The 13,428-nt window shown below is 40.4% G+C and overlaps 1 protein-coding gene across 1 annotated transcript in view; it reads right to left on the bottom strand.

Moving 5' to 3' along the window:
• Positions 1–9,958: 9,958 nt before the first annotated feature.
• Positions 9,959–13,428, bottom strand: part of ATG14 (autophagy related 14) — a 74,009-nt gene continuing 70,539 nt past the window's right edge. The window contains exon 10 of the mRNA XM_089653951.1: positions 9,959–11,643. Coding sequence (XP_089510077.1) covers positions 11,337–11,643 — 307 coding nt within the window. The 3' untranslated portion in view covers positions 9,959–11,336. The remainder of the gene's footprint in view (positions 11,644–13,428) is intronic.

Below are 13,428 nucleotides of genomic sequence, written 5' to 3'. Positions count from 1 at the left end.
TTCCATAAAGACCAGATTTGTGGAGTGCACGACTAATAGTTGTCCTGTGGACAGATTCCCACTCCTGAGCTGTGGATTTCGGCAGCTCCTTTAGACTTATCATGGGCCTCTTGGCTGCTTCTCTGATTAATGCTCTCCTTGCACAGCCTGTCAGTTTAGGTGGACGGCCATGTTTTGGTAGGTTTGCAGTTGTGCCATACTCTTTCCATTTCGGATGATGGATTGAACAGTGCTCCGTGAGATGTTCAAAGCTTGGGATATTTTTTTTTTTTTTTTTTATAACCTAGCCCTGCTTTAAGCTTCTCCAAAATTTTATCCCTGACCTGTCTAGTGTGTTCCTTGGCCTTCATGATGCTGTTTTGTCCACCACTAATGTTCTCTAAAAAAAAAAAAAAAAAAAAAACCTCTGAGGGCTTCACAGAACAGCTGTGTTTATAATGAGATTAAAATACACTCAGGTGGACTCTACTAATTGGGTGACTGCTACAGGCAGTTGTTTCTGCTACATTTTAGTTAGGGGTATCAGAGTGAAGAGTGCTGAATACAAATGCATGCCCCACTTTTCAGATATTTAGTTTTCAAAATATTTTTTTTTTGCAATCATGTTCCTTCCAATTCACAATCATGTGCCACTTTGGGTTGGTCATATAAAAGCCCCATAAAATCCATTTAAGTTTTCAGTTGTAACATGACAAAATGTGGAATGCGTAAAGGGCTATAAATACTTTTTCAAGGCCCTGTACAATTCCATAAAGAGGGCACTACAGATCACTGTGTCCCCCCCACCCACACATTAAGTTCACACACAACTGTTCCCCTGAGGGCCTTTGTGTTTGGATCCTTGAGCAAAGAACACTTTGTCACTGTGTGGACCAGTCTGTAATATGGTTTTCCTTCTCAAGTGGTCCCTGTCATTTCCCCCCATTATTTATTGTTAGTCATGTTGTTTGATTTTCTTCAACCACTCTACTCTACTCTACTTTATGATGTATGTCAGTTAAGCCCCCCATCCCACCACCTCTCTCTCCCCTTTAAGCAAGGCATTGTCTAGGATAGGCTTTCATTTTAGAAGAAGGAAATAAACAAGTGTGGCAAGCCCATCCTAAAGGTAAATTTTGTGGGAGGGGGCCCTATTGACCTTCATGAATACTAGGTTCCAGGCTCTCTCTAGTTTTAATGTTATGTTGACTTTTTACTTTGTAGTATGTGTGTTTTATGGAGAGTGCCTCAACATCAGAAGTATGTATCTGGCTAGCTACTTATTGTCTCTTTATGACAGGCAAGCATGTTCTCAAGGAACGGGCATCAGTGATGTCTGTTTATTCTCTTACTATAAAGGTCATGCCTAACCTAAATATTTATTGTTCCCATATTCTACTAATTGGGTGAACAATGGTCAACTGCTAGAATCTCTTTGAAAGACAGTTCTTGAGCTTTAAAAGTGATTCCATTGTGGTCCTGTCCGTCTTATACTTTGTAACATACTTTTGCATTACAGCTGGGAGAATACATATAGCCTCTGAGGAGTGAATATTCATTGCTTTGAATCCTGTCTTTAAAAAAATCTCATCAGACTTAAAAAAAACAAACAAAAAAAATAACCACCCTTTTGAAAAGACTGCTAGTGCTGTTTTTTGTTTTTTTATAAAATATGTGAATGAAGCTTTATGTAGCTAGCCAGTTACCTTAAAGCAGAACAGGATCAATAATCACAGGGCCAACAATCCCTTGCTAGCATCCTCTTCTGCATGATGGTCTCTTCTTTAGCTGACCTAGGTTGACTCAACTACTGCACAGGAACTAGTCATCATGGCTCTCTGACCCCAGCCCACCACTGTAAGCGGAGTTGCACTGCACATGCCTCTAGCTCAGTGTACAACACAAGCAAAGAGTGTGAGGAGACACATAGGGGTATTTAATTGCAAAAGCAACATTACATCTGTTGTCTTACAGCAGAACACAAGTGTGTGTAAGAATCAGTATAAAAGTTATCACAACCCATAGTTGAGGTTCTAAAACTGTTAAAATAAAACTAAAAATCAAACTTCAGATTAAAAAAAAAAGTTATGATCTGTACAGGTATAAATTGTCTTCTCTCATTTGGAGATATTTCTACTTGCAGTTGTGGCTGTGGGAATAGGAAGTGTATGAACAGCTCACTGAACAGGCTGCAGCCAACAATAAAAATCTGACAGCACGTAGGTTCTATTACTCACACTAGCATAGAAAAAAAAAAAAATTTGGGTTGGAATTATATTTAGTCATTTACACTAAAATCTGATTTCTTATTAAAAATAAAGGGATATACATGTAATACATTTTATAGAGATGGTCTATCACAAGGATAAAAATAAATACTTTATTTCCTAGTCAAACAAGCAAAGGCATCATCTAGAACAGTCAGCACAAAGCCAGTGAGAGAATTACATACGAGTAGCTATAATGCATCTACAAGCCAAATGTGTGTGGCACAGGAATAGTCAATGACTTCAGGTGTGGCTCAGCTCCACCACAAAGCTTTGGCCAAACATCGAAAAATCCAGGACACCCAGATCGCATAATAATATCTCAGGAGCATGCAATTTGGTGCAGTTTTGAAAAGTAGTGCATGCACTACTTTTTGTGCACTTTCAGCCCATTTAAATGAACAGAAATAGTGTTAACTGCCTTAAAGTAAAACTAGAGGCATTTCTTCCCCCCCCCCCCCCCCCCCTCCCCCCATTTTGCAAAAAAAAAAAAAAAAAGTCGGAATCTATGGTTGGTACCAGGACAATGTCCCCTGTGGAAGAGTCCCCTCTACTGTTCTGGTGACACTTAGACTACGTTCACACTAGCCTTGTTAGCGAGCGGCAGACAGGCGTTTGGGAAACGGTAAAAACGCTTCCCAAACGCCTGGGAAAATTCTGCACATTGCAGCACATGGTGCTGTTCAAACGGGAGCGTTAGCGTAGCGTCGCAGTGCAGCAAAACGGACGCCTCTGGTCGAGTCAGGAGTTGAAGCCTCCCATTCAAGTCTATGGTGCCACTCTGCAAACGCCCGGCCGGCATTTGCACAGTGTTAACACCATTCAAACTTCATTATAGGCGTTTGTGAGTCATTTAACACTTGGCAAACGCCTAGCAACCCCCCGCTAAACCGCGCATGTGGCGTTTGCGGAGCATTAAAAACGCTCCGCAAACGCCAGACCAACACTTGTCAAACGCTATAGGGGCATTTGGCAAGGAGTTGGAAAAACAGTCAAGTGTGAACAAGCCCTTAAGGAGATTTATTCTATTTGACCGGTTTACCAATATCACGAACAGCAGTACAGACAGTAAATAATAAAAAAAGAAAAGAAAAAAGTCTAATAGGTGTTCTAATCCCACTCAGCACTACCCAAAACTGAAACATTTTGCCTCTAGTTATACTTTATTGCACCCTGGCCCATACATACAATGCTCTGCAGGACACCACTTTGAAAACAATTACTCTGTAGGTTTGAGTGAGTTGTATTAAAAAAAAAAAAATGTATTTTTGTACATTTGACAGTGTGATCAAATGAACAGGCTGTCCTACACAACTCACCCCAACACAAAAACCAGGTGTTACATACCAATGCACACCACAATACAGGGCACTTCCAAAGTTCTGCTGTTAAGAAGCTTGGCAGACTTCCTGGTGCCATGATGCAGCTTCTAAAGATGAACATTAAAAGTGGTAGTAAACAAACAAACGTTTTCCTCCTCCATAATGTGCTAGTATGTATGAAATACTTACTTTAGAACAAAGCCCTCCAGCATTACACTTTCATTGCGGACAGGGCTTCCATTTTCATTGGGTCTTCATTCCTGGCTGTTTGAATGGGTGAGCCGCAATGATGTCACATGCACATGAGAGTTACGGGCCTGAAGGGACAGCATATGTATACCGTCCCTCCAGGGCACATGTACGAGTGACATCACCAGCTGCAGCGGCAGAGAAGATCTCCTTAATGGTGCACATTTTGGGAAGATTCCTTGTACCTACAGGTACACTTTATTATAGCCCTACCTGTAGGTACAAGTGTACCAGCCGTATTTACTACTACTTTAAAGCTTGTTCTCTCATGAAGCAGCATTCATCTTCCAAAGATTTTTCTAATTTCACTTAGCAACATCACAGAAAAGTATGCAGCATCAGAATGCCAACTGTTGGAGAATGAAGTTTCCTTTTAGATCAATTGTCTTTAAAAGTAATACCTGTTAAAAGGAAGCTGAAGACTGCCATTGTTGGAAGTCTGCTTCTGAAAACATGTTGCCAGGGTGGCACTCTGACCCTCTTACTCTTCAATACTTTGATACAATAGCTACAGCAGATAAGGACAGAAATTCCCCTGCTGCTGAATAGGTAGGGAGTAAAATGACAAAACTTTTCCCTGCATGGACAAAAGATAAATGTCACATAAAAAAAAGAAAAAGAATGACCATAAACAGTTTTAAAATTAAATATTTAGTATATAATAAAGTATTGTGAATGTGACAGCAGGAACCTGCATTTAAAATGCAGTCTTTCCAAAGTTCCTGTGGATCCTTGGGTTCTGCTCCTTCGTGGGAGCAGTAATTCCAAAAGGCAAGAAAGATTTTACTCTATTGCAGTCTTCATCATGTACGGAAAACTAGGAGCCCGACTGTAAGTGGATGGACAAAAACAAATAATTGGTAAAGTTCATTCTGAAGAGGAAAAATTCAACAAACCTGCATCTGTCCAAACTATAAATATGAGCTTTGGGTAGAAGTTAAACATGATTAGATTTGTAGGAAGATGTCTATGCTATTCCTGTTAAGGATTAGGAACTTTGACATTACAAAATCCTTACACGTGTACAATTGTTAGAAAATTCCTAAAGGTTCACAAACTTATTTTTTCCTGTTTTAGTTTATGAATGGCCCCCAAGCTAAACCACAAAAAACAGCATCTTTTTAACAAATACAATCTACGTTTCTATATACTTTTAAGAAAACGATGGTTTTATCCAGTCTTCCTAAAACTTTTCACCACAGAGGAACCCTTCAAATAATTTTCTTGTCTCAGAGAACCCCTGCTAAAATTGATTATATCTACAACTCATGATCCATTAGTATTATGGTCAGTGGGAAGAATGCTCCTTACACTTGTGGTCATTGGGAAGAATTATCCCCTTACATTTAGCTAAAAAGATCATTGATTAAACCAGGATTCCTTCCAGAGGTTGCTAGGGGTTTTTTGAGCATCATTGAAGGTGACTGATCAGAAGTATGATGACTGCTTGAAAAGGGAACTGGAGGGAAAAAAAAAAAGTAAAATCAAGAGTTGCAAGCTTTCAGTTGTAAGTCTCCCAAACATCATATTTGAGCATCTTCTCTCCACAGAAGAATTCTGATGAAATACACTATGGCACACCCAAAAGATTTCACAGGAGCTCAGCGCTGAGCTAGGAATACAAAATCTCAATTTAAAAAAAAAGCTAAGGCCTCCAGTTCAGCATGGAAGATGGCTTACAAAAAGGAAAAATGTCTGCTAGTTTGTGTAGACTGAACACGCTACAAATGTCAGTTCAAGTGTATGGCATACAATTCAAACTTCAAGCAAGTGATGGAGAACCCTGAGGTCCACAAGCAAAATGGTGTCCATAGGAGGTCACAATGATGATCACTGCTTACAAAAAAAAAAAATCACAATTCCCACCTCATGGCTTAGAAGTTTACTTTTTTTTTTTTTTTTTTTTAAGGCTTTGTGGTAACTTACCGCATACAGTATGTACTTTCCCTTTCATGCTGCATGGCATACCAATGCACACATACAGTATATCTAAACCCCAAAACAAAATTTAAATATTACAGCATACCAGTCCTTAGAAAACTAATGGAGCCGGCACATCTAATAGCAAACATTTTTTTTTAATCCTTTAACATGAAGATTCTGGTAGTATTCCACTTCCTGCCCTCGGACAACACTTGGTCCCCCTTCTGTTTCAGGACAGCAGAAACAAGGCAGCATTACAGATACCTGCTCCTCTCCTACGGTCATGGTTCTGTAGTTCTTAGTTATCAATAACATTGTTCTCAGCCATCTCTGTCAGCATGGGCAGAGAAAACAAAAAGTTAGCAGCTTACAAGATTCCTGGCACAGTCAACAGAAATTTTTTTGGAAATAAAACAAAATGTAGTCAGATAGTTAACAGACCCAGTTGAGATGTTCATTGTTCGAGTTTACACACAGCAGCCCACCAAAAGGCAGAGATGTAAAATGCACTGTACCTCGTGGTGTGCCAGAAAAAGGTTATGGACCTTGTAAAGGACTAAGCTGCCCATATTACAAATCAGCACTAAGATCCAACAGGATGAACAGTGTATAATAGAACAGTTCTGCTGTGCTGCCTGGCATGTGCGCCAACACATTCCATGACTTGGAAGGGAGCCGTGCTCTAGAATGTCAGGGTTCTGTCTGATCCAAAACATTTTGGGGCCATAGAGTAGACCTATGATGCAAAATGCAGGAATTAATCAACAAAAGACTGTCTGACACTTCACTAATGATGCAAATACTGAAGAAAAATGGCATGGCTCAGACACACCAGAATTCTGTATCCGAGAAATTGGTTAGGACCAAGACATGGTAAAAATATTTACCAGCCTATACAGATATAGGTAACTTAATGAGACAAAATACCTCCTGTAAGATCAGCAATTCCAGAAAGTTTGGTTACTGCCAATAAAGGAGGTTTTATATATGGGATCACAGATTTTCCATGAAAGACCTTAATAGTTTGTGATCTGCTCAAAGGCTATGTTCACCTTTTGTAAGAGAAAAAAAAAAAAAAAGTTATGCTCTGAATCAGCTCTGTGAGCTCACCTCGCGGAGCTCTGCAATATGCTGGAGGTCCCTCCCCTAACATCATTTTTCTTTTGGTGTCAGGAAATTTGTCAGAAGGGATTCATGCTGATAGCAGACAGAAATGACACTTAGTGCTGTTAACTGAGACAAGTACACACTATAGAAGGATATGGTTTGTTCATATTTCATGTCTGAGGTTTACAACTACTTTAATGCTTTGTGAACAGAGGTCACTGATGCCTAGATGGCCAGAAAAAAATCGACTAACTACATCAAGCAACATAAAAAGGCTTTTATTTGCCATGTTTAAAAAGAAAAAAAAAAAATACCCTGATCAGATTTATTATAGGCTGAAATATGAAAAATAAATGAAACCTTTATTAATAAAACACTGTACTGTCACAGCAAGTGTTTTGAGAAAGACATATGCTGCCAGCTGTCACTGTTTATTAACAAAGTCAAGTGATCGTCCTATAAAATCGCTGACATGGTGGTCCTATGATCAGAAGCCACGCGGATTACCTTTTTATTGTTTGTAGAGACTGGGAGCAGTCAGTGGCAGTGTGATCGTACACCTAAAATGGCACAGCCTTCTTTTGTGAAAAGTCTATTTAAAATAACACCAAATTCCACTGTTAGAAAAAAATCTCTCTAATTCAAGTATATCGTCTGTTAGAAGGGGACTACATCTGTACTAAATGCAGCCACCCTCTCTTTTGCTGGCTCCGGACTATGGGGTAAAGTGAAATGCACATGACCACATATAATGGGCACAGTTCGTTCCAAAGAAACAGAAGTGAGGGGGGAGAAGAAAAAAGGAGAGGCTCAAGAGCTCACGGAGAATGTGACAAGGTGGCAGAAAAACAGCAAGAAAGGATTTAATATAAACTAGATTACGGGGCCATTACATAATGAATGTGTATGGATTAGTTTCATTTTAACAGCTCAAGCTGAAATCTACACACATAGCATTCACTCCTCCCGCCACAATTTTTTTTTTTTTTTTTTACAAACAACTTGTCTAAATTGGAAACTTGTGTTTTGTTTTTTTGCAGTGGCATGGGTGCATGCGGTATAAAATAATAGTGATACAAAGAGATGTTGTGTTTTTAAAATATAAAACATAATTTATGTCCTAAATATAAATAAACAGCGCAAACATAGACCTCTATATCAAATCAATATACAAAGTGCAAACATATATAGAAAATTATATTAATAGTGAAGTCCATCATGGTTAATAGACAACAAAAGTTCAGAAATCTCAAAAAATATTTTGTGCAAAAAATTTTTTTTCAAATTCTTCTTCTAATATAAAGAAAAAACTTCCACCTTCCACCCGTGCAAACCAACATCAAATGCACTCACCAGATTTAGGTGAATGAAACGCCTTTTAGGAATTATTATGGGATCCCAAACCCTCTTTCGCATCCACTCTACAGGAATCCTCACCTTCAGTGTAGGCTCCACCATACAACCGGGGAGAGAAAAATCTCAGATAGTGTAATATTGCAAAATACCATTTATGAATAAAATCAAGGATTAAGGCCACTCACATTTAAATCACTTTAAAAAGGCATATTTATTAGGACAAGCTTCTTCCAAATGGACAATGAATGTAAGACAACCTCCCACGGATTCTCACATCACAGCTCCAGGATACAGCAGAAGCTCCAACAGAGACCAAACATGCACAGATCCCAAAAGATGGCCGCTGGAACGCACCGCTCGGCGTGCGCTCCACTCACCGGAAGTGACGTCAGACGTACGGGGTAACAACCGGAAATGCGTCAACGCGTTTCGCCCCTCCCATCGGTCTTGAGAACGCCCGATGGGAGGGGCGAAACGCGTTGACGCATTTCCGGTTGTTACCCCGTACGTCTGACGTCACTTCCGGTGAGTGGAGCGCACGCCGAGCGGTGCGTTCCAGCGGCCATCTTTTGGGATCTGTGCATGTTTGGTCTCTGTTGGAGCTTCTGCTGTATCCTGGAGCTGTGATGTGAGAATCCGTGGGAGGTTGTCTTACATTCATTGTCCATTTGGAAGAAGCTTGTCCTAATAAATATGCCTTTTTAAAGTGATTTAAATGTGAGTGGCCTTAATCCTTGATTTTATTCATAAATTATATTTTGCAATATTACACTATCTGAGATTTTTCTCTCCCCGGTTGTATGGTGGAGCCTACACTGAAGGTGAGGATTCCTGTAGAGTGGATGCGAAAGAGGGTTTGGGATCCCATAATAATTCCTAAAAGGCGTTTCATTCACCTAAATCTGGTGAGTGCATTTGATGTTGGTTTGCACGGGTGGAAGGTGGAATTTTTTTCTTTATATTAGAAGAAGAATTTGAAAAAAAATTTTTTGCACAAAATATTTTTTGAGATTTCTGAACTTTTGTTGTCTATTAACCATGATGGACTTCACTATTAATATAATTTTCTATATATGTTTGCACTTTGTATATTGATTTGATATAGAGGTCTATGTTTGCGCTGTTTATTTATATTTATCACATTTTGTGTTCATCACATTGCACAGCAGCAGGATAGATCCTGTAGTAGGGTGTTTCACTTGGCGCAGGAAGAATTTTTTAGTTTTAATAATTTATGTCCTATTTAGTAGCCTGCATGTCCACACTGCTAAGCCCACATTACAGGCCAATGTGATCAAATAAGTGTCAAAGCTTGTACCGCTGTCAGACATCATAGTCAGATCAACAATTTTGCCACCGCCAACAAAGCGATTCAGCTTGGGCAAGACTAAACAAAATGGACATGGGTTAGCGAAGGACTATTCATTGCTTACTCAGCTTGCTTCTACAGTCCTTTCCTCTCCCAGTCTGAATACTGATGTGTAGGGGGCACAGGTGGTTGCACAAAGATTGAGATGCCATTTAAAAATACATTTATGTATTTTTAAGATACAAATTGCTGGATTAAACCTTTTGCTGCTAGAGCCATTTTTTGCACACATTAAAACAATATTTTAGACCTGAGGATTAGTTAAAACCCTCCCAAACAGCATACATTTTCAGAAAGTAGGGACCCCGAAGAATAAAGTGGTGGTAGTTCAGATTTGTTATGTTGCATGAGATTAGTGAACTTTTTCAGTAAATTCTACACTTGCGTTAAGTTTGGTACACAAGAATGCAATATATTCTCAATTTTTGGTAAATTATAAAAGATCAGGATGCGCTGAGAAAACAGGTACCCAGCATGCAAGCCTTAAAATTGTGACAAACTTTGGTACACAAAATTTTTCAGTCAACACTTTAAAAACCCTTACAGATTAGAAGTATAAAGCTGAAGTGAAGAATAATGACCCTAGAATTATTGTTCCCACTCACCAATGTACCATGGGGTCAGTGGAAGCAATCTGACAGTTTTCAGGTGGAAGTAATGGGGTGGCTGTAGAGCCAACAGTTGGCTTGTCAGATTTACAAACCGTGTGTGTCTGTGTAAAAACCCCCCTCTCTGCTGCCAATGTACAACATACATAGGTGGTAGTAAAATGGTAAATGGAAATCTTTTATACTTGCCCACAATTAAAGCAATAAAAAGATAAGGATCTGTGCTTCCCCTACTTGTTGCGGATTTTACCCCTCTTCCTGCCTGACTGTTAGAACATTCACCTCAATTACTGTCACATTGACAGAGACACGAACAACAGTATAAGCTGAACAGGGGTTCTAATCCTGCAACACCATATAAAACAGAAAAAGTTTGATTAGACATAAAGTGTGGACTTTAAATAGGGCAATTTAAATGATTGAATTAGAGGGAAAAACAAACACATTTCATTAGCCATTCATACATAACATTTGAGGTTCAATGACTTCCACCTGTACGTGTATGTTTCATGTGATTAGCAGAGTTTCTAATATTCTGTGTTGAGCTGGTTTATTTTGCACAGCTAGATGGCTTTTTGATAAGGGGCTGCCTGCAGTGTTATTCACTGGTATTTTTCTCAACCCAATATGGTTGATCAAAGAACACCTTTGTAATCACAGTGTGACATAACTTTCTCTGTAGGTAGGTGAGCCTTTGCAGACCTTCATTACCTGTCCTGTTAGGTTTTGGCTCTTCAATTAACATCAAATTTGAAATGCAGAATTCCAAAGCCAAAAACCAGAATGATCTCAATATAAGTCCAAATCAAAAAAACTGTATAACGAAGTAACTGGTTGAACACGTTTTTAGTGCAAAATCTTAAAAAAAATGTTTCAGTATTTGGAAGATTGTTTTCTTGGGAAACATTACAGAATGTTGAATTATTCTTGAACAAAAAGAAACCATTTCTTCCTGATAGGGCACAAACTCTAATATTGATTTCCTCACAATCACTTCAGTGATTAAGGTATTTCAAAGTTCTTCCCCTCTTAAAAGGAAATAAAACAGCTAGGAAACAGTTGCAGAGATTAGTTCTCTGTACAGGTCAAATCTTAACTTGCCAAGGTAAAGAGTTCAAGGAGAAGTAAAACCTTCTGGACTTCCATCCACCTCCCGTTAACGGTGACCAGTGTATGCTTTGAACCACGAGGTGACTGAAGCGGCAGCAGAGGAAATCATACCTCCCGCACTACTGCTGGCTATAGGTTGAGACATCATTGTACTCTGACTGTCCAACATCTCAAGTGGCTGGGAGGGGATATCACAGAATTTGGGGCTTGGCAGGTTCTCCCAATCAGTTCCTAAATCTGTCTCTTCATCACTTATATGCTCATCTCCACTCTCATCACTCTCGCCGGCTCCGCTTGGATCTACAAATTCCATAGAGTCTTCCAGATCAGCGCTAATTTCAAATGGCCCGGACCTAAAAAAGAACACATGTTCAATGCAGAAAAAACAAAAAATAGTTTCCTGGCTGTATACAAACCCCACTGACTTCCAAAACTAATCTAGAACTAGTTGGCAGGTTTTCATATAATAACAGCTAATATTTTTTAGGAGGTCAGCAATGGCAGCCTACATGTTTCTCTTGAGAAGGTTTGCTGAAATAATGTAACATAGATCCATGTTAACTATAGCTAAAGTTGCATGCACATTTATTCCCACAGCTGTACAATGCCTGTCCAGAACATAGATGGCAGTAATTAGGAGTATTTATCTGACAACATCATCAGTATTTGCTGCCATGTCCCTAATACTCAGGGCCCAGTCCCTTGCAGCAAGCCCTCAGGGCCCAGTCCCTTGCAGCAAGCCCTCAGGGCCCAGTCCCTTGCAGCAAGCCCTCAGGGCCCAGTCCCTTGCAGCAAGCCCTCAGGGCCCAGTCCCTTGCAGTAAGCCCTCAGGGCCCAGTCCCTTGCAGCAAGCCCTCAGGTTAAAGTGGTTGTACAGGCTTAAGGTTATGCCTGTACAATGCATGAAAGTAAAAAAAACCCTTCCTTAAAGTGATATTAATAAAGTTCAGCTTTTGCTTTTTTAAATAACAAACCTGTCATACTTGCCTGCTCTTGTCAATGGTTTTGCATAGAGCAGCCCTGATCCTAGTCTTCTCGGTCCCCTGATGGTGCTCCTGGCTGCTCCCCTCTGCTGAGTGCCCCATAGCAAACCACTTGTTCTGGGGACACTCATGCGCATGCTCCTGAGCCGCCTCTATAAGACACACAGAGCACGGCTTGGCCCCCTCCTCACTGGCTGCTTGACAGCAGTGGGAGCCATTGCAGCTGCGGGGGGGGTGAACATACAGCGGTTACTGATGCTCAGTGTGGCTGTGAGAACTCAGCGATAAGCAGTCATGTGATCGCTGAGTTCTCACTTGGAGCAGGGGACAGATGCAGCATTGGATGGATGCTGCATCCACCTAGGTAAGTATAGCTGGGGGGGAAAAAAAATAGAAACCCATACTTCTCTTTTAAAAGACACTGGTGAATAAAAATGATCTGGCTTAAATGATTTTATCAGAGACATCTGGCTAACAGATGTGGAAATACATGTGCATCAACTCAAAGCTGGAAGAAAAAACAATGACGCATGCACACAAGGAGAACTTTATAATATACATACACACACTTTATCTGATATCTACAGAAATGTTTTTCCGTTTTTACAACCGACGATCAGAGGCTCACAATTCAGGTAAGTCTTCACAAGCCAATATACTGCTGAGCTCAAAGCCCTTTTATAACAGAACACTATTAAGGTATATTGCTACAGCTATGGAACAGTTGCAGCTGTCAGATTTTATTCCTCAGAAACTGATGGCCAGTGCTACCACTGTTCACATGTAACTGCTCACTCTAGTGGTTACATGCATGGACCACAACAGTGACCCTGCCTATGCTCCAGGGGGCCCCTACGGGCCAGACACCAACAAAGCCGGCCGGGGTTGCAGCTGGCTACACAGGAGTGTCCCGCCTGCCTCCATTCCCACTGACTTCACTCGGCAAGTGGTGTTGAGGACGGCTGGATCTTATGGAGTTAAGGGGGGACTTTGGTGTTTGACTTCCCCCTCCCTTCCCCATGGATGCTATTCCCGTTAGTAAGCTCCTCCCACCATCCTCAGTCTCAGGACATGCAGTAGAGCTGCGCCTACCCTCACAACACACTGCTGAGATTGGATTATTGCACAGAATCTGCAGTGTGTGTGTAAGCTGGC

This window comes from Staurois parvus, unplaced genomic scaffold (genome assembly GCF_062004578.1).
Source record: "Staurois parvus isolate SC_StPar_1 unplaced genomic scaffold, SC_StPar_1.0 ptg000729l, whole genome shotgun sequence".
Lineage (NCBI taxonomy): Eukaryota > Metazoa > Chordata > Amphibia > Anura > Ranidae > Staurois > Staurois parvus.
Note: the sequence above shows the minus strand (reverse complement) of the source record. Positions and strands in the feature narration are given on the sequence as shown.